General features: G+C 38.6%; 1 protein-coding gene across 15 annotated transcripts in view; it reads right to left on the bottom strand.

Moving 5' to 3' along the window:
* Positions 1-19496, bottom strand: part of DYRK1A (dual specificity tyrosine phosphorylation regulated kinase 1A) — a 145404-nt gene that overhangs the window by 33075 nt on the left and 92833 nt on the right. For 13 of the 15 annotated variants that reach the window (XM_033418293.2, XM_033418298.2, XM_033418292.2 and 10 more), the window contains 2 exons: positions 7843-8039; positions 1579-1698 (listed from right to left, as the gene is read on the bottom strand). In XM_033418293.2, the coding sequence (XP_033274184.2) occupies positions 1579-1698; positions 7843-8039 (317 nt within the window). The remainder of the gene's footprint in view (positions 1-1578; positions 1699-7842; positions 8040-19496) is intronic. The other 2 variants (XM_033418295.2, XM_033418299.2) reach the window with 1 other exon arrangement.

Raw genomic sequence — 19496 nt, 5'->3', positions numbered from 1 at the left:
ATATGCTAAACAAAATAAAGAACATTTTCATCCTCCTTATATTCGAGTTCCCTCATGCCCCTTTCTAGTCAATCCCAATTTTATATTTGATCCTAGAGCAAAAGATTTTAAAAATGAAAGTTTAAATGTATAATATATGAACTGATGTTTTGCTAATATAAAAAGGGCCTCTGAGACATGCCTAGTTCTTAAGCCTGTAATAACATATTAATGAAAAACAGCCATGCCCCTCCCCCCCCACTAAAGGCCGTAAACCTTATGGTTGGTCACAGATTCAGTTATTTTCCTTGTATCTGTTTTTCTTATAAAGTAGTTTCTAAGACTAGTAAAAAATAATAGGTGGACTAGGCAACAGTCCAGGTAACTGGTAACTAACTTTCAGGAAATTATAAATTACATTGCACAGAGCAACATCAGAAAAACTAGTTTACGAGGTGGCAAAACAGTTAAAAACAAGCTTTAACAAAGCTACTGTTAACAGTTTAACAATTTATCAGATATTAGCAAACTGACATTAATCAATTGTTAACAACAATTTATCAGATATTTTCAGATGACCAAAAGCTAGTTTGGAACATCTTTTATAACATATAAATTGTATACAAAATCCAACTTAGAAATGCTCCTCATTGAGTTCACTTCAATTTTATCCTGCCACATTGCCACAATAATATAATACTGGCATTAAAACAGCATCAAACTGCTATAAAATTTATACACACATAAGAACATCTTTTTAGTTAAATGGCTCTAAAGCTGGTAGAAGATAAGTCTTTAACGTGAAAGGATGTAAGGCCCCATTGGAAGAGGAAAGAAAGCATAGGGTGTCCACCCTTCTCCAAAAAAGCTCATTTAATAATTCATTACAGAGCTAGAGTTGGGATTAGAAGCAAGTAACAACCAAGCCAAAGGTCTAAAACACCAGAAAAATAAGTTTTGAAAGCCAAGAGTCAAGTTGAAAGGTGAGTAATTCAAAGGGCTGTCCATGTTTTTTATCCTACTTACTTCCACCAAAAAGGCTTTCAGATATCTTACAATGAAAAAGATACAGATAAAAGAACACACATTAATTTAAAAAGAAAACTTTAAACTACATAAATATAGATAGATCAGACAGACTAGAGCAAATGCCTGTTAACTGGGCATTAAATACATCTCAGAGCTTCCTGACATCCATGGTAAAAGTAGAAACAGATATGTAAAAATTTAAGCAAAATTCCGTAACATTTTCATACTTTTATATTATCATTATTACCTTCCTTTCCCCTGAAGTTTTGGAGACGAGATTATTATAAAAATGACAACTCAGCATATATTAAATATAACTTTAAAAAGAAGGGAAGTTATCCACAATTATCTTAACTTTTTGCAGTCCTTGTTAATATATCTTATTTGTTTTACACAATTATAATTTTATTATCTATAAATCACTAACTTACCAGTCTTCATGATAATCATCAATATGACACTCTTTGGGAGTTAAAAATAATTTTAGTATGCTTAAATATGCTACAAAATAACTTTTTTCCCTTGCTCTATTGCAAAATAGATGCTGTTATAACAAATCAATAGTCTTACCTCATTAATATGCTTATATGTTTTGATCAAGTCAACAGAAAGTTTTCTCAGGGGAGCAGTAGCTGGATCACGGAAGGTTTGGGGCATCCGCCTCTGTAACATGACAATATCAGGCATCACCTTAAATAGACAGAAAAGACTAGCACTTTAACTATACTGTACTGGTATGAATTCCCTCTTCTGTAACCTGTGTATACGTATTTAAAAAAGAAAAAAAAAAAAGACATCTACGTTAGAATAGTATACATGCTCTCTTGGTCATATCTCTTTCATCCGGAATCCACTGAAGACAACCACTGGAACAAATAAACGGAATTAGAAGATAATATGCCCAGTTACCAAGGCTTCAATTTTGTTCCCCAAATTCAACAAGAGGAATACAGATATACCCCTGGTCCAGGAGACATGCATGATGCTGCCCAAGAGGGCTTCTCCACCATACAATTAGCCTAAGGAAAAATTTCTTCTAAATTATTCCTAAAGCCTGACCTGGTTCACAACAGGCAGATGAAGACTAACCCACCTTTCAGCTTCCTAACACGGGAGTCTAAGACCCAGTTGGCACCACGAAGCAAGCTGTTCGTGGAGCAGAGATGGAGCTTGGTGCTGCAGAACTGCAGCTCCTAACAACCCCAGACCCTGCCCTCTGACCAGCACCTGTAAGCGAGGCTGAAATCTTCACTCACTTCTTTAACATGACTGAGTAAAACATGCCCTCTACCTTAACACATCCGACCTCACCCTCCACATTCCCTGTGCCCCCAGCCAGCAGCACTTTTCGGCACCTGACGTACTGGTATACATTTACTCATTTACTGGTTCTAGTTTTTTCTCCTTCTCCTTCCACTACAAGGAAAACTCCATATGGGGCAGGGATTCTTTTCTTCAATGTTGTATTCCCTTTGCCTAAAACATAGCAGGCATAGTGCCTGAAACACAGTAGGTACTTAATAAGTATTTGTTGAATAAACAAGTGAAGCCATAATACCAATATCCCTACCTATGATTACACTAGGAGCTGACCACAAATAAGTTCCAGAGAACACCTTAAAGCTAATGAAACTTTCTTTTAAAAAACTCATTTCAACCATACTCCCACCCCAAAACTAACCCATGTCTCCTTCATCGTCCAATAAGCAGTCAGGGTTCAACTGTGAGCTTCCTGCTAGACGGGGGATAAAGCAGGAAACACAAACGTCCTCCAAACATAAATACGCCCAGGAATGCTGCAACTAGCACACTAATGATCCTGGATGGCTGCTCTCGCCCCACTCCTCAAGCCTCAGCAAAGGAGTTCCCAGAGGGGCTTCTTGCAAGCAACAGATCCTCAAAACCAATTAATGACATCAAGGTACCTTCAGTCACTACGCTAGTCATCCTTGGGCTCCTGTCTAGCTCTCCTGCAGACATTTACACCAGCAAAACAACTGAGCCAGAAGCCCCTGATGCAGCCCCTTCCAAAGGCACTGTGGTCAGTCAATCTGAGGGGCAGAGAGACAGAAAAGACATCATACTAAGGCCTCACAGAAATGTCTGGAGTCTTGGGAAAATTAACCAAGTTAACCCACAGTAACAAAAAAAGAAGACAGAAGGGTTGTAAGGACAGAACAGAAAAGAATCCCCATCCCTGTGGTATGAAAAGATGGTGTTACCTAGTTACAGTTACCTAGCTGTACTCTCTCTCCCTCTCTTTATTCTATGAAAGAAGTGGAAATTTGAGCCAAATTTGAGGATTATAACCTGGGAATAGCAACTCAGCTCCGAGAACTGTTCCGACCCTGCACTTTCTCTTAAACTGGTATTAACATTAGTTTCTTCTGAATCTATACTCAAACTCTAAAAAGTTGTTATCCGGATGGCAAATTCACTGAACTACTGAATTAAGTTAATAATTATTACCTCTTCCCATGATCCTCTCCTTCTCAAAGTTCCAAATAAGGTTTAAGGGAAAAAAAACCTTCAATGATTGTAACTATTTGTCTGAAAATATAGTAAGACTTAATAATATCACCTGAATTAATTTATTAAATATATATAGTTTTATTTTTCTAAATATGAACAGGTACAGTTAGGTTCACAGAATATTTGGTTCTTATACCTGTCCTTGGAGACTTAATTTAATGAATAGACAATATCAGTAATAAGCATGTCAAATACTTTTATGTGAATGAATGCTATAAGCATTTAAGGTAATGAAAGAGGTTTCTCTTAAGGTATTTCCTTTTTTTATTTTTTAAGACCCTGACCGTTTTCAAGCAGGTAACGTACTTGGCAAGACCATTCTTGGACTACTGGAGTGTAGCCTCACTGTGAGGTTTCACGAAATCTGAACCAGTGAAATACTTGTTTACCTTTGCCACAAGAGTTGATAGAAGGTATAACTACTGCTAGAAACAACTGAATTACTTAAGTAGTTAATAAAATAATAATTATAGCAGCAAATACTTGCTATACACTATGCTTTGAGTATGTAGATTTTTACTCTCTCATGTAATCCTCTCAACAATCTCATGAGAATAAGTAACGTAAGTTCCTGTCACTATTTTACAAATGAGAAATCTGAGTCTCTGATGTAAAGTTACTTGACCAAGGTCTTAGAGCCAGTAAATAACAGAGATGAGAAGTGAGGCAGTCTCCCACCTAAGCCTATGATCTGAACCACAGCACTGGGCCAGGAGCTCCCTGTTAATTTTAGGTCTCTTGTCTATCCTCTTGTTGAATCATTTTTAGTCTATTTGTTGGACAAAATAATTGAGTCATGCATAATAAACACCAATAAAATAAACATATGCATTTATTACAATTAATTATGTTCAAAACTGTAAATATGCTTTTTTAACTTGCCCACTTACAATTCCACTGGTATTTCAAACATTGGAAAAAATGTGACTAGTGCCTACATCTTTCCATGAGTAATTATGCTCGCTTAAAACACCAAAATCCCACAATCAAAAAAAAAATATTTAATGTACATAGGACATGCATGAAATTGGATATGAATGTAATTTTGCCTAACAATCTTTCCTGCACTCAATATATGAGTGTGTGCTATGGCCTTGGCATGTCACACAATATTGCTAACCTCTTCCACAATTAGCCAAGCTACCTAAAAGGCCAAATCAATTAGCTAATTCTAAATACATTACTTTTCTTATATTCTTCTGGCAACAGAAGTTACTATTTCAGGGGCATCTGTATATATAAACCAGATGAATTCCACCCACAAAAAACTGGCCTTTAGATCAGGCTGTATTTCAGTGCTTCAAACAGTGCCTTGTGCAGGCTAGGCACTCAAAATATATGGAAAGAACAAATTAATTTCGACAAACTAAACAACTCTTCCTTCACAAACTTTCATTGTGATTTCCTGTTAGGCAACCAAACTTTCTGTTTCTCATTACTGTGGTGCCATAAGCACCAATCCAGAATTAGAAAATTAACTTGTCCAAATACACACTCAGTGACAAATCTATATACTAAGACTCAAGCCAGCCCTAAGCATTTGACACTTTGTCCACTTCCAACTTCTTATGGTCACACAGTCAGGAGAATGTAACATAGCAAGCTCCCTCCTTCCCTTCCGCAGCCGGGCAGAAGTCCCACAGCGTTCAGAGGACCCAGGGGCTCCCTGAGCCACTGCAGGTAGCCCAGTCCCACCACGGCCTCCACACCGCCCTCGCTGAAAAGGCAAAGTTGTTGAGCTATTCTCCTGCCACCTCAGCCTTAAGGCTCCGGGAGCCAGAAAATGTCACAACCCCAGCGCTCCTATCTCTTGACCTTTCTGTGTGATGATGACACAGATCACAAAGCCAAAAAAAAAAAAAAAAAAAAAAAAAAAGGCAGTAGTTCACACCTCCTGCTTAGAGAAGCTACAAGAGCTAAAACAATCTTTTTTTCTTGAAAAGATTCCACAGTGTTAAGTACCAGGACTTTATTTAAAAATTGTTTTCTAGTTTAATAATACCTATTCCACCCATTTTATTTATGTTTACCTCATATTTTCATATATACAGTGGAGAATGAGAAACACCATGTCCTGCCATTCTTGCTATTTTGAGAGCTATTAATAAAGTTGAATAGCATATGTAACACATATCCAGAGTACATAGCTTAAGGACCATGAAAGGTACTGTGAAAACTGTTAACAGCCCAGAGAGACTCAGCATTCTGAACATCAATCATACTTTTCTACTTTTACTTTTACTTCATTTATCTTTTGAACAAAACTGTATTTAAATTCACATGAAACACACTCACACAAGAAAGATTAACTACCAGAAATAAAACGTTATCTTCTTTCAATTTACTTGTACAATAAACCTTACTTAAAAGGCACTGGATAGGATGATTATGGAAACTGAATAATGAAATTACAGAAGTTTAGAGCTAGAGAGTACTCTTCTGGAGGGTCTAGTCTAAGGTCTCAATCTTACATTCAAGGAACAGAGAGAAGAGTCCATGTGACCTGACTCAAGTCACACAACCAGATCATGAGTCAAGACCTGGAGCCCATGTCTTATGACCAGCAGACCACGCCACATCAGTGCACAGTTTCAGTGCTTTACACTTCAGTTATAAGTAAGCTTTTAATCTGACTGCCTTATTAAGGTTCCAAAATTTCTGGAGTTTGGCAGAAGTATCTGGCTGAATACTATTACTTAAAAGACAGTCTTTTTACATCATATGAATCTTTTAAAATATTTTACAGCTTACAATGGAAATACTAAGTAACTTATCTCTTATTTGAAAATAACCCTCAAATAAGATGTTAGCTGTATCTAAAAATAGGTACTTTGTTAACTAAATTACCTACTACAATAATACAAACATAAAATAACTTGAAAGGACTGGATTTTTTTCCTAGCCCTCCTTAGATGCCAGGTGTTACAACTGAAAAAGCACTGTATCTAAGAAGAAAGAAGCCTGGGCTGGGCCCCAGAGTCTACTGCCTACATACTTGGAGAAGTCACAAATGGGAGCTCAATCCCTTCAGCTGTAAAAACAGACTAAAAACAGACACCCTACCTGATAGGCTACTTTTGAACAAGCGGGAAAATGAATCCAAACATACTTTGTTTCTTGAAAGTACAGTGCAAAGACTGTGCTATTACTACTTTTTGGACGTCCAGAGAATTTTCTTCTGGTACACAATTGAACACTTTCCAATTCTGACCAACTGCTCCAATTCTCAAACATACAACTTCTCCATTTACTGCATAAAACAAATTCTTATGTCCTGTCATAATTTATCTTACTATTTAACTGTGAATGTTATTCACGTTATATAATTTTATAAATGTAAAGTCAGTTCAACTATTCACAAGATCTTATTATAATACATACAAGGGTGTCCTCAAATAATGATGTTACTTAACTGTAGCCAATAGCTCATTAAAACCAGGTATTATTGAATTAGAGAAAACACATTTCCTTCAAATAATCCAGTATAAGAAATACTTCGAAATTTTCTGGTTTTGTTCATATCGAAAGACCTAAACAGTGACAAACCAAATTCCTGAGTACATGGAAAAACAGCCATTTTCTGCACTCATCACACACAGTCTCAGTGGAGAAAGAAACTTTACCACAACTATAGCTAGTAAAAAAAAAAAAAAACTCCCGAAATCAAAAATCAACATGGTGGACGCAGTTAATTCAGGAAGATTCATACACACATGCATATGTGTATGTATATCAAGAGATTTCAGCATTTATTCACTTTACACTATCCGTCTTATGGAAAATTGCTGAATCTCTAGTCTGAATATTAGAATGAGCAGCATGATTAATTTATAATTTTTCTTTTTAATTTTAAGGAGTTTCATATTTATTTTTATAAATGTGTACTAAAGTAGTTTATGACAGTGTAAAATCACCTCTTTAAGTTTCCTATAATGGAATCCGACTTGTTTTCCTATAACTTACATTTTTCTACTTAACCGCCTTCCCATAAAAATAAGGTTTAAGTTTTTTTATTTTAACTAATATTCTTTAGAAGTAACTTTTCCCCCATCGCAGAATGAGAGAATGTGGTTATGTTTATAAGTGTTTTTCTAATTAAAGTGAAATACATAGAAAAAAACCAACCAAAAAAACCAACAAACTTTTAAACACAAACTCCTTAATATCATATTCTGTCAACCCGGAATCCCATGTGACATGTAAACTGAAAACCATTAAGGCATTCTGCCTATTTACTATTTTACCATTTTAATGAATAAATTACCATCCCAACAAATCATTTCTGATACGTCATAAACTTACCTGGTTAGTTAGAGGCTGCTGAATCTGGTCAGAATAAGATAAGGCAGAAACCTGTTGGTCACTTATGTTTGGCTGGCGACGGTCACTGTACTGATGTGAATGGGGCATCTGTCCAGCCATCTGAAGGCCAGCAGCATGGAATGAAAATGACGGTGCAAGCCGAACAGATGAAGGTTTGCATGCTGAAGTCTCTCCTCCTACGAGAAGATAATAAGTGAGGTTTAAAGGATGCATTCATATCCCAATGTTTGTATCTTTTGACTTATCTGATAGTTCTTTAAATAAGGACTTTAGGATGTTCAATAATATTAAAAACCTTTAAAACTGCAAACAAGGGTATGACACTAAACACAACTGTTGTACAATAAACGGTATAAAATATAATAGTGATTAAAATGAATATCTACAAGTCTGTTTTAAGAGAAAATCGTAAGTAAATCTTTTTGTAAAGCAATGGAAACAACCTTTCATACTTATTTTTACATGAGATTTGCATCAATTGAGAACCACAAGTTGCAAAAGTAATCTCTGAATTCCTGCAAAGGGCCTGTCCAATGGATCAGCTCTTCAAAAATCAATTCAAAGGAAAACTGCTGAGATGCCGCTTTGTCAGGTGTATGGCAATCAACAGCCCTAGCATCCCCCAAACCAGGTGAAAAATGTGTCCTAATGGTGCTCACCACTGACACAGGTAATTAAAAGTTGAGCGCACAATACATGGAAACAAATTCACAGGCTGCTGTATTCCTCTGGACTCTTCTGACACAGTCCTAAGAGAGCCTAGACCAGGCAAGCTTGCCACAAAAACCAACAATCAATTATTATCCCACAGGTAGGCTGGGACCATGGTCATAATTTTCATAGTAGAAATGGAAAATTAACATTTTGGTCCTAAAAGTATTTGGTAGCTAGCTAATAAAAGTTAATTTTTCTTTAGGAAAAGAAAAAGACTTTTCTTCTTATATTCAACCAAATCTGCAAATTTGCAATCACAGACTAAAGCCAGAAAACAAAGCACAAAACCCTGGTCAACCAACACTGGCCCAGCATACATGTGCCTGTCTTCCTGAGTAAACCAGCAAACTCTCACCACACAACACACTACACTGTTCAGCACCAGAGTAATTTTTCTAAAGTCAGCTTGTTTTGAAACACACAACGGCGCTGGCCCCAAAGTGAAGACCACAGATTCTTAGCCAGGCTGCTGTAGTTTGAAATTTCAGCTTCACGCTTACCAGCTGTGTGGCCTTGCACACCTAATTTCCTGATAATGATAATAATATCTACCTCAAACAGCTGTGGTGAAGGTTAAGTGCTTTAATACATGTAAAGTACTCAGAACGGCTCCGGCAATTAGTAGATGGCTTAATATCAACTGCAATTACTGTACTGTAATGCACGGTACAGTAGATGGGAAGGAAGATGGGGCGAGTACCCTTCTTCTGGAGCATACAATCTCTACCTGAATGTTGCACAGATTCTGCAAACTAAAGAGAACAAAGCTCAATTCCCCCCAAAAAATATAAGTTCCACTTCTATATCCTACACAGCAAACGCCACTACGCCACTGCCTTCTACCCAGTCAACCAGAATCAAAGCTCTGAGAGTCACGTTCGAGTTCGTTTCCTCCACAGACGGCGTTGTGCAAATGGAAGCCCAATCTCACTGATTCTACTTCCCACAGAACGCTCAGTCTCCTCTTTTCATTTCCATTACCCCATGCCTCACTTAGATGACTAAAATAGATTCCTAATAGATCTCTCTCTCTTTACTTTGCCCATGTGCAACTCCGCATTTCTTCAATAAGATGGCTAGAGTGACCTTTCTAAGGCGCAAATCTCAAGTCTTCACCCCCTACTTAGTGTTGTTTTTAGACCTTAGCTTCTATCTCCCTCCATTACAGCGTGCAGTCCTTACTGACCCAGAGTATATGATTCATAAATATCTGCTGGATAAGTACAATGTTCCTGCGATGACAGATGGGATAACTTCTCTAAACATTTCATTATTCATAATTTAAAAATACATTCAGTTAATCCAATTCCATAGAGCGACTTTGTTCGGTGAAAAAAAAAATTTATCCTAAGGAAATAATAGATGATGTGCACAAAAATAGTAAGGGAAGAATGTTTATTTTGGTATTGTTTACAACAGCAAAAAATTGGAAACCTAACTGTCAAATAACTGTGTGTGTGTGTGTGTGTGTGTGTGTGTGTGTGAAATCTGCATGTTAAAAACACAAAAGACTGGGAAGGAATATAAATGTATATGAAAAGAATTGGGGTCCTTGATCTATAAATAACTCTTATAAATAAATAGTAAAAAGACTAAGGCTCTGAATGGCAAACGACTTAACCATTCTGGGTCTTAGTTTCCCTACCTATAGCCGAGGTATTATTACACTAACCCTTTTCCTTTCGGATTGTTATAAAGTTTAAACGAGATACCACAAGTTGACATGCAGAATAGAACCTGGTACATAACATGCACTTTTTTTTTTTTTTTTTTGTGGTACACGGGCCTCTCACTGCTGTGGCCTCTTCCATTAAGGAGCACAGGCTCCGGACGCTCAGGCCCAGCGGGCATGGCTCACGGGCCCAGCTGCTCCGCGGCATGTGGGATCTTCCTGGTCCAGGGCACGAACCCGTGTCCCCTGCATCGGCAGGCGGATTCTCAACCACTGCGCCACCAGGGAAGCCCAACATGCACTTTTTAAAACATACAAGCTTCTGTTTCTAACATCAATGTCATTATTACATATTGTGCTTAAACTTATTTGTTATAATACACAGAAAAAAGTCATTAGTATATAGCTTAAATAATTATCATCAATTGAACCTGTGGGACAAGAAAAATAAAACTTGCCATCATTCCAGAAACCCCGCACCACTACTCTATGACGCCTCCCAATCAATACCTAACTCCCTCATCCCTAAAAGTCACTAGTATCTTGACCTCCAAAAACAGATTAGTTTTAACTTTATATAAATGAATTTGTTTGCTTAATGTTAGGCTTATGAACTGTAGCTTGTTCATTATCATTACTTTATCCACCCTACTTTTGATTGACATGGGATTACTTCCAGTTCAGAGCTATTAAGCATACTGCCACTAGAAAGATTCTTAAGTGATTTTCGGTATATACAGAGATGCTGTTCTGTTGTTTTTTTTCCAGTTTTTTGTTTAATCAACCTATTTCTTCCCTAGTAGTTTATGAAAATTCCCTGTGCTCCATTCCTTCACTGACACTTGGAACCATCAGTATTTCTAATTTCAGCCACTGCAGTAGGTGTGTACTCCACTGTGATTTTAATGTGTATTTTCCTCGTGACTATGAGCATCTTTTCATTTATCAGCCACTTGGGTATCCACTTAGGTGAAATGCCCATTCAGATTGTTTTTCAATTTTTCTATCAAGAGAGTCTTTTTCTTACAAATATCTAAAGCCAAAAAATTAGATTTTTTAACATATTTTGGATATAAGCCCCTTATCGGTTATAGATGGTTTACACTGTCACTCTCTTAATGGTATTTCTTAAATTAACTAATTTATTTTATTTATTTTTTGGCTGTGTTGGGTCTTTGTTGCTGTGCACGGGCTTTCTCTAGTTGCAGCAAGCGGGGGCTATTCTTCATTGCGGTGCACGGGCTTCTCATTGCGGTGGCTCCTCTTGTTGCAGAGCACGGGCTTCAGCAGTTGTGGCTCACGGGCTCAGTAGTTGTGGCTTGTGGGCTTAGCTGCTCTGTGGCATGTGGGATCTTCCCTGACCAGGGCTCAAACCCATGTCCTCTGCATTGGCAGGTGGATTCTTAACCACTGCACCACCAGGGAAGTCCCTTAATGGTATTTTTTGACGAACACTATCTCTTAATGTTACCAACTTTTGGTTTAAAATTAGTACTTTTGGTGTCTGTTTAAGAAATCTTTCCTTTATACCAAAGTCATGAAGAAATTCTATGTTATCTTCCAGAAGTTGGGTTTTACCACTCACATCTAAAGATGGGCAGTGCTCTTGGATCTGATTTCTGTGTTTCCGATAGCAATCAAGTTTCATTTCCCCCCAAAATGGACATCCAGTTAACCCAGAACCAATTATTAAAAGGAAAGTTTCCCCAATGCCCTGTAATGTCAACTTTATCAAAAATCACATACTCATACATACTTGGATCTGTTTTCGGATTCTTTATTCTCTTATGCTGGATAAAGACTTACCTAGATTTCTTATATCTTTGTGTAAGAACCAAATATTGTCTAAATTATGATAGCTTCAGAAGTTGTAATATGTAGTAAAGAATTTTTTTCTTCTACAAGAATGTTTTGGCTATTCTTAGCCCTCTTTGTGTCTATGTTTTAGAATTAGCTCATCAAATTCACCAAGACAAATAAACGCATGCTGGGATTTTGGTTGAAACTGCATTGTCTGGAACAGCGCTGTCCAACAGAAAGTTCTGCAATGATGGATTTATCTGCACTGTCTAGTAAGTAGCTACTAGCACAACTGGGCACTTGAACAGTCTTCTTTTTCCCCCTTCCTAATCTTTATTCTTCACTTTGCCTTATTCTACTTGCTGCCACCTTCAGTACAGCGGTGATTAGAGGAGGAGGTACAGGTTCTGCTGTCTCACACCCAATCTCAGAAGGAAAGCTTTCTGTATTTCTCCAGTATTGTGGTTGCTCTAGGTATTTAACTGATAACCACTACCAGGTTAACGAAGTTCCCTTCTAGCCCCAGTGTGCTAAAACCTTTTTCTCATGAACTGATGCTGAATTTTATTAAATGCTTTTTCTGAACTCCACTGAAATGACATGCGTTTTCTTATTTATTTAGTTAATGTGGTGAAATACACTGATTGGTTTATGAATGTTAAATCAACTGCGGCATTCCTGGAATACAATTTGGTCATGATTATCCTTTTGTAGTAAATTCACTGGTGACATCACCTGGACGTGCAGCTTTCTTTGTGGGTAGGTTTTTCAATTAAATTTCTTAAATATGACTATTCAGATTTTACATTTTCTGGTGTGTCTGTTTTGGTAGGCTATATGTTTCCAATACTATGTTTACTTTGTCTAAATTTCAAATGCATCGTTATCAACTTCTTCATAATACCCTCTCTTCTAAGCTTTTCAATCAATGTAGACATAACTGTAGTGACAGCCCCTTCACCCAAGATTGGTTAAAAAGTCCTTCTCTTTTCTTCTTTGTGATCAGTCTAATCAAAGGTTTATTAATTTTATTAAGTATTTCTCTTTTACTTGTATTTTCTATTTCTGTACTTATCTTATTCCATCGGTTAGCCAGAGAGGTATATTAAAAATCTCCCATTTAGGTCATGTACTGCATTACATAAATTGAAAGTTTTTATACCTTCCTGATGAATAAGGCCCTTTATCATTAAAAACTGCCCCTGTTTGTTTCCAATAATGCTTTTCACCTTGTCTGACATTAGCATGACTACACCAAGCCCACCTCTTAATCTTCGCATGGTATGTCTTTTGTTCATCCTTTTACTTTCAACCTTTGTTCCCTTATATTTTAGGTTTGTTTCTTGTTAAACAGTATGTAGTTGGGTTTAATTCATGTATGAACACTAATAACCTTTCTATACTTATTCCAACTGTTTTATGTTCCTTTCTTACCTTCTGCTGGATTAAACTTTATATGCCCTCCTTGCACGCAGATTATTTTTTTTAAGTTATCTTATACATTACAATATGGATTATATATCCTTGACTCACCAAAATCTAATTACTCCTTTAATTTGTATACTATTGTTGACTTGCGTATGTACACACACACACACACCACAAACACACAATCACAAGACAGTGACTAATCATCCAGCATGAGTAGAATCAGACTCAAGAATACATTTTGGGTGACGGATCAATAACTTTTTGATATCCAGACAGCCATGAAAGAAATACAATGAACTGGATAGCTGCTGCTTGATTATTACTGTTACAACTATCCTCCTAAAATACTTGTTTCATTTTCTGAATCTAGATCTAGTCAATTACATGCACTAAATTCAACAAGCACTCACTGAGGGGTAACTAAGGCATTGGTTTGTGGGGGTGACAATGCCACCCACGATCTATAACAGTGAGTCTCAAACTTTAACGTGCTTACAAATTGCCTTTGAATCTTGTTAAAACTGCAGACTGACTCAGTAGATCTAGAGTAGGGCTTGAGAGTCTAACAAGCCACCAAATGATGCCAATGCTGCTTTGAATAACATCTAAAAAAATTTAACTGCTCATCTTAAGAAAGCTATCTTCCAACTAATGCAAGTAGCAGAGAGTCCAAAAACAGGCTATATTCTGACTACACAATACACCGTAAGGCTTTTCCCCCCACAATTTGGGGTTTGTAGGTTGTTTTTTTTTTAAAGACTAAAACACATTTCCGTCCTAAGAGTGGTATGGTAGGTGACAAAGAATCTGATTTTCCTTTAAAATTTGCTGTAGGTAATCTAAATGTGGGTCAACAAGAAACAACTATGTTTTTCACTTGTGGGATTTTTTTTTGGCTGCATTGGGTCTTCGTTGCTGAGCGTGGGCTTTCTCTAGTTGTGGCGAGCGGGGGCTACTCTTTGTTGCGGTGCACGGGCTTCTCATTGCGGTGGCTTCTTTTGTTGCGAAGAACGGGCTCTAGGCGCGTGGGCTTCAGTAGTCCAGACACAGAGGTTCAGTAGTTGCGGTGCAGGGGCTTAGTTGCTCCGTGGCCTGTAGGATCTTCCAGGACCAGGGCTCGAACCTGTGTCCCCTGCGTGGGCAGGCAGATTCTTAACCACTGCGCCACCAGGGAAGTCCCTGTGGGATTTTTTTTTATAAAGCTATTTACAATACCATCTGTTTACTATAAAATCTATTATAACTACTTAGTAACATTACCAGTTACTTAGCGAAGTGAAAGAAAGATTAAGCTTCTAGCACTAAGGCCTGGTATATAGGTGGTGTCTGCCACATGCTCACTGTCTCCTTTCTTAGCTCAACTGCTGCATGTGAAATCCAGAAAGAGACTCAAGTTTAGTTTCCTCCCACAATGCCAGAAAGTATTTAAGGTATTCACTCATTCATTCCTCTCCTATAATAAGACTCCAAGAAGACAAACTAATATGGGAATTTCTTGTCAACTTGATTCTATAATTAAGCAAATCACCATGGTTTTTATTCTTTCTAAAGTTTCCATCTTCCTTTTTTTTTTTGCGGTACGAGGGCCTCTCACTGTTGTGGCCTCTCCCATTGCGGAGCACAGGCTCCGGACGCGCAGGCTCAGCGGCCATGGCTCACGGGCCCAGCCGCTCCGCGGCATGTGGGATCTTCCCAGACCAGGGCACGAACCCATGCCCCCTGCATCGGCAGGCAGACTCTCAACCACTGCGCCACCAGGGAAGCTCCCATCTTCCTTTTTAAATCTAAATGTTAATGAGGAAATAGACTCAGTTCATCCTATAACAGAGACGATGATAAAGAATTAGGCTGAACTATATGAAATTGCTGACATTAGACCTCCTTTGGCCTACAAAACAGCAATTTCATATGGTTTAACCTGTATCTGCCATATTATATATAACCCTTATTCAACTAAATTAAAAATAATATTTTAGCCCAAGAATGTATCATAAATACATATTGCAATAGCAGATATTTTAATTTAATGATAAACTTACAAAACTTAATTCAAAAGTATTTTTTTTAAATATCTTTACTGGAGTACAATTGCTTTACAATGGTGCGTTAGCTTCTGCTTCAAAATCATGCCTTGGAGCTCAACTCCAAGGTAATATTTTAAATTGCTGCCAAATAGTATAAAAGGCAAGCTGGAGAAAAGGATGCATGTAAGGTTCTATCTTCATTTTTTATATCCTTCTGAACTCTATGAATCTTTTTAACCATAAGCATATCTTCATAAATTTTAAAAGTTCATAAAAATGTTGGTAAATAGTTTATTTAAAAATGAAGCAGCGGGCTTCCTTGGTGGCGCAGTGGTTGAGAATCTGCCTGCCAATGCAGGGGACACGGGTTCGAGCACTGGTCTGGGAAGATCCCACATGCCGCGGAGCAACTGGGCCCGTGAGCCACTACTACTGAGCCTGTGCCACTACTACTGAGCCTGTGCATCTGGAGCCTGCGCTCTGCAACAAGAGAGGCTGCGACAGTGAGAGGCCCGCGCACCGCAATGAAGAGTGGTCCCCGCTTGCTGCAACTGGAGAAAGCCCTCGCGCAGAAACGAAGACCCAACACAGCCAAAAATAACTAAATAATAAATAAATAAATAAATTTTTAAAAATGAAGCAGTTTCCTCACTATGTTCTAAACTTTAACAACTAGAGACCATAACACTAGTAGAGATTAGCACTGATTCTAGAGAGAAACATTCCATGAACAGATCTCAGAGACTGAGAGACGGCAAGACAGAGGCAGAAGTAGACACAGAGGAAATACCAAACAGAAAAGCCTGGGAGAAGACCCTGAGTGAAAATACCAATCATTTATCTCTGATATAAGACCCACATGTAGCATCACTTGTAGCTAACTTGAATTTTTTTTTATTAATATACTGATAGGAGACCATCCTTGTGACAGTATTAATCCACATTAGATTTTAAAGAGACAGAATAATGTTAAAGAACAAAAAAAAATGAAAATAATTCAAGTTAATTAAAACTAAGACATTCAAATGCAGAAACTTTTACGAGGCCAAGTTTCTGAGACAGAATCCCCTAAGAAATGACAGAAAGGCAACCAAGCTTAAGTGGGAAGAAACCTCCAAGGTCCCTAGCAACAAGATATACCCATAGCAAAAGAGAAGAAAAACGTTAAAGGAGTAGCCAGTTGCACTTTTAATGATGGCTGGCAAGAAAAATACAAATTAAGAGGGTAACTGAATGGAAGTCCACGAGTAAGATATCATTAGTACTAAGAACAGTGCCTGGGACGTGCCCTGCATTCAGTAAATATCTGTTCGGTGAAAGAATGAACTGAATCCATCAGGAATATTTAGAACATGAAGAAATGGTTCAAAAAGGGAGGGAGAAAGCTGAAGGGGGTAAGGATGAAAGAAGTATTTTTAAAATGGCAAAGTGGTTAAGAATCCGCCTGCCAATGCAGGGGACATGGGTTTGAGCCCTGGTCCAGGAAGATCCCACATGCCGCAGAGCGGCTAAGCCCGTGCACCACAACTACTGAGCCTGTGCTCTAGAGCCCGCGTGCCGCAACTACTGAAGCCCGTGCGCCTAGAGCCCGTGCTCTGTAACAAGAGAAGCCACCACAGTGAGAAGCCCGCGCACCACAACGAAGAGTAGCCCCCGCTCACTGCAACTAGAGAAAGCCTGCACGCAGCAACAAAGACTCAACACAGCCAAAAATAAAAATAAATATAAATATAAATAAATAAATAAATAAAATGGGGGCTCATGAACCAGAAGTAAAGAACAGTCTAATCACAGCACAGGCTACATCTATTGCTGACAGTCAATTTCTCTTACTCACTTTTATATCCCAAACACATGACAGTGCCTGCCTCCACAGGTGTTAAATAAATATACATTAAGGTGAAACTATGTTATGATTCTATAAATTATCTAATTTTAAAAACAAATGAACTGATTTCTTATTACCCTCTAGTTAGTGGCCAATATGTATCACCACAGAATGCATGTGTACATGTACACACACACACACACACACACACACACTTTAACCTAATAGCCAAAACAGCATATTCAATTGTCTATAAACAGGATGAAGTTGCTCATATAACACCTAAACAAATGTTCGGTTTATCAATATGAGATGTTAAGTAAATCTGTGCATTAAATTGTTAAAAGTAACAATGGTATAGGGATAAAAATATTTCTCTTTAAAGCCTATAATATCAGACTTCCACTTCTGACCATTTTAGAGCACCTGGTACCGAACTACCTCACTCACAACAAACCACTACGAAACTAGTCAAAACAGATGAAATGACTGTTTTCAGACACTGGACAACAGGCCGCACAAAACAACTTCTTTGTGTGCCTAGTGATCACCGAGAAAAGGGAAACAAACTTGGTGAGCCCCACAACCACCTTGGCTTTCTATCTGGAGACAACTTCCAGAGTACAGTGCAGGGAGGGGGGCCCAAACAGAACACAGTGGTCTTACTGAACTGAGGAGACAGAGATGAGAGTTCAAGGCTACTGAGTTAGCTGGAATCTGTGGGGCAGGCAGTAGAAATAAGGGAGTTATGCAGAGAAGGAGCTCCATTCATCTATACCTGGGGATGCCCTTGACTGTGTGGCCAAATACTAAGCTGCACAATCGTCAGGTGAAGGTCCATGAGGCCACACAAAGAGCAACAGGCAGGGAGCTGAAAGCTGAACAACTACTAGAACTTGCCCCGGACTGAGAGACAGTAAGTGTTCTAATCACTTAGGGTGGAGAAATCGTGACAAACACCACAGACATTCAACAGAGACCCCAGAAAATCCACACTTTAGGAGGAAAGCTATACTGGCCCTATAAAAGGCAGCCTTCCACTTGTAACAGAGACTGAAACAAACCTCAAAGGATCAAGATGACCAACAAGTAAGCTAACAGCCCACCAGGACAAAATTCAACACTTCTTAAAAGGAGGGCAACAAAACCCAGATGCTCAACAGCCTAGCATTCTTAACGCCCATATCCAGTCAAAAATCACTAGGCACACAAAGAAGCAGGAAAAGGAGATCTGTATTCAGGAAGAAAATACCTCATTAATAGACCCAGAAATGACAGAAATAGTGAAATTAGCAGACAAAAAATAGATTACAAATCTTTTAAAATATAAAGGAAATTACGGACAAAATAAAAGAACAAACAGCAAATCTTAACAGATAAATGGAAAATATAAATAGGAACCAAAAAGAAATTCTAGAAATGAAAAATAATTGAAGTGAAAAATTCACTAAATGGACCTAATAGGAGACTAGACACTGTGGAAGGGGGGAAAAAATCAGTCAATTTAAAAACAAAGAAACAGGCCTTCCCTGGTGGCGCAGTGGTTAAGAATCCACCTGCCAATGCAGGCGACACGGGTTCGAGCCCTGGTCCGGGAAGATCCCACATGCCGCGGAGCAACTAAGCCGGTACGCCACAACTGCTGAGCCTGTGCTCTAGAGCCCGCGAGCCACAACTACAGAGCTCGCGTGCCACAACTACTGAAGCCCACGTGCCTAGCGTACAAGACACTATAACTTAAGGATGCATGTGGTAAGCCCTCAAGCAACCACTGAGAAAGACTGGATGGATGGATGGATGGATGGACAGATGGACAGATTACCCTCAACTAGATCACAGAAAATCTTACTTAGCCCTAAGTAAGACAGTAAACGGTCCTTTACCCTTTCAGTTACTAACGGCAAACCAAATTCTTATAGCTGAAGTAAAATGTCAAGCACTTTTTAATAATAGCATCTGGGGGCTTCCCTGGTGGCGCAGTGGTTGAGAGTCCGCCTGCCGATGCAGGGGACATGGGTTCGTGCCCCGGTCCGGGAAGATCCCACGTGCCGTGGAGCGGCTGGGCCCGTGAGCCATGGCCGCTGAGCCTGCGCATCCGGAGCCCGTGCTCCGCAACGGGAGAGGCCACAACAGTGAGAGGCCCGTGTACCGCAAAAAAATAAAT

Source organism: Orcinus orca, chromosome 5, assembly GCF_937001465.1.
Source record: "Orcinus orca chromosome 5, mOrcOrc1.1, whole genome shotgun sequence".
NCBI lineage: Eukaryota > Metazoa > Chordata > Mammalia > Artiodactyla > Delphinidae > Orcinus > Orcinus orca.
Note: the sequence above shows the minus strand (reverse complement) of the source record. Positions and strands in the feature narration are given on the sequence as shown.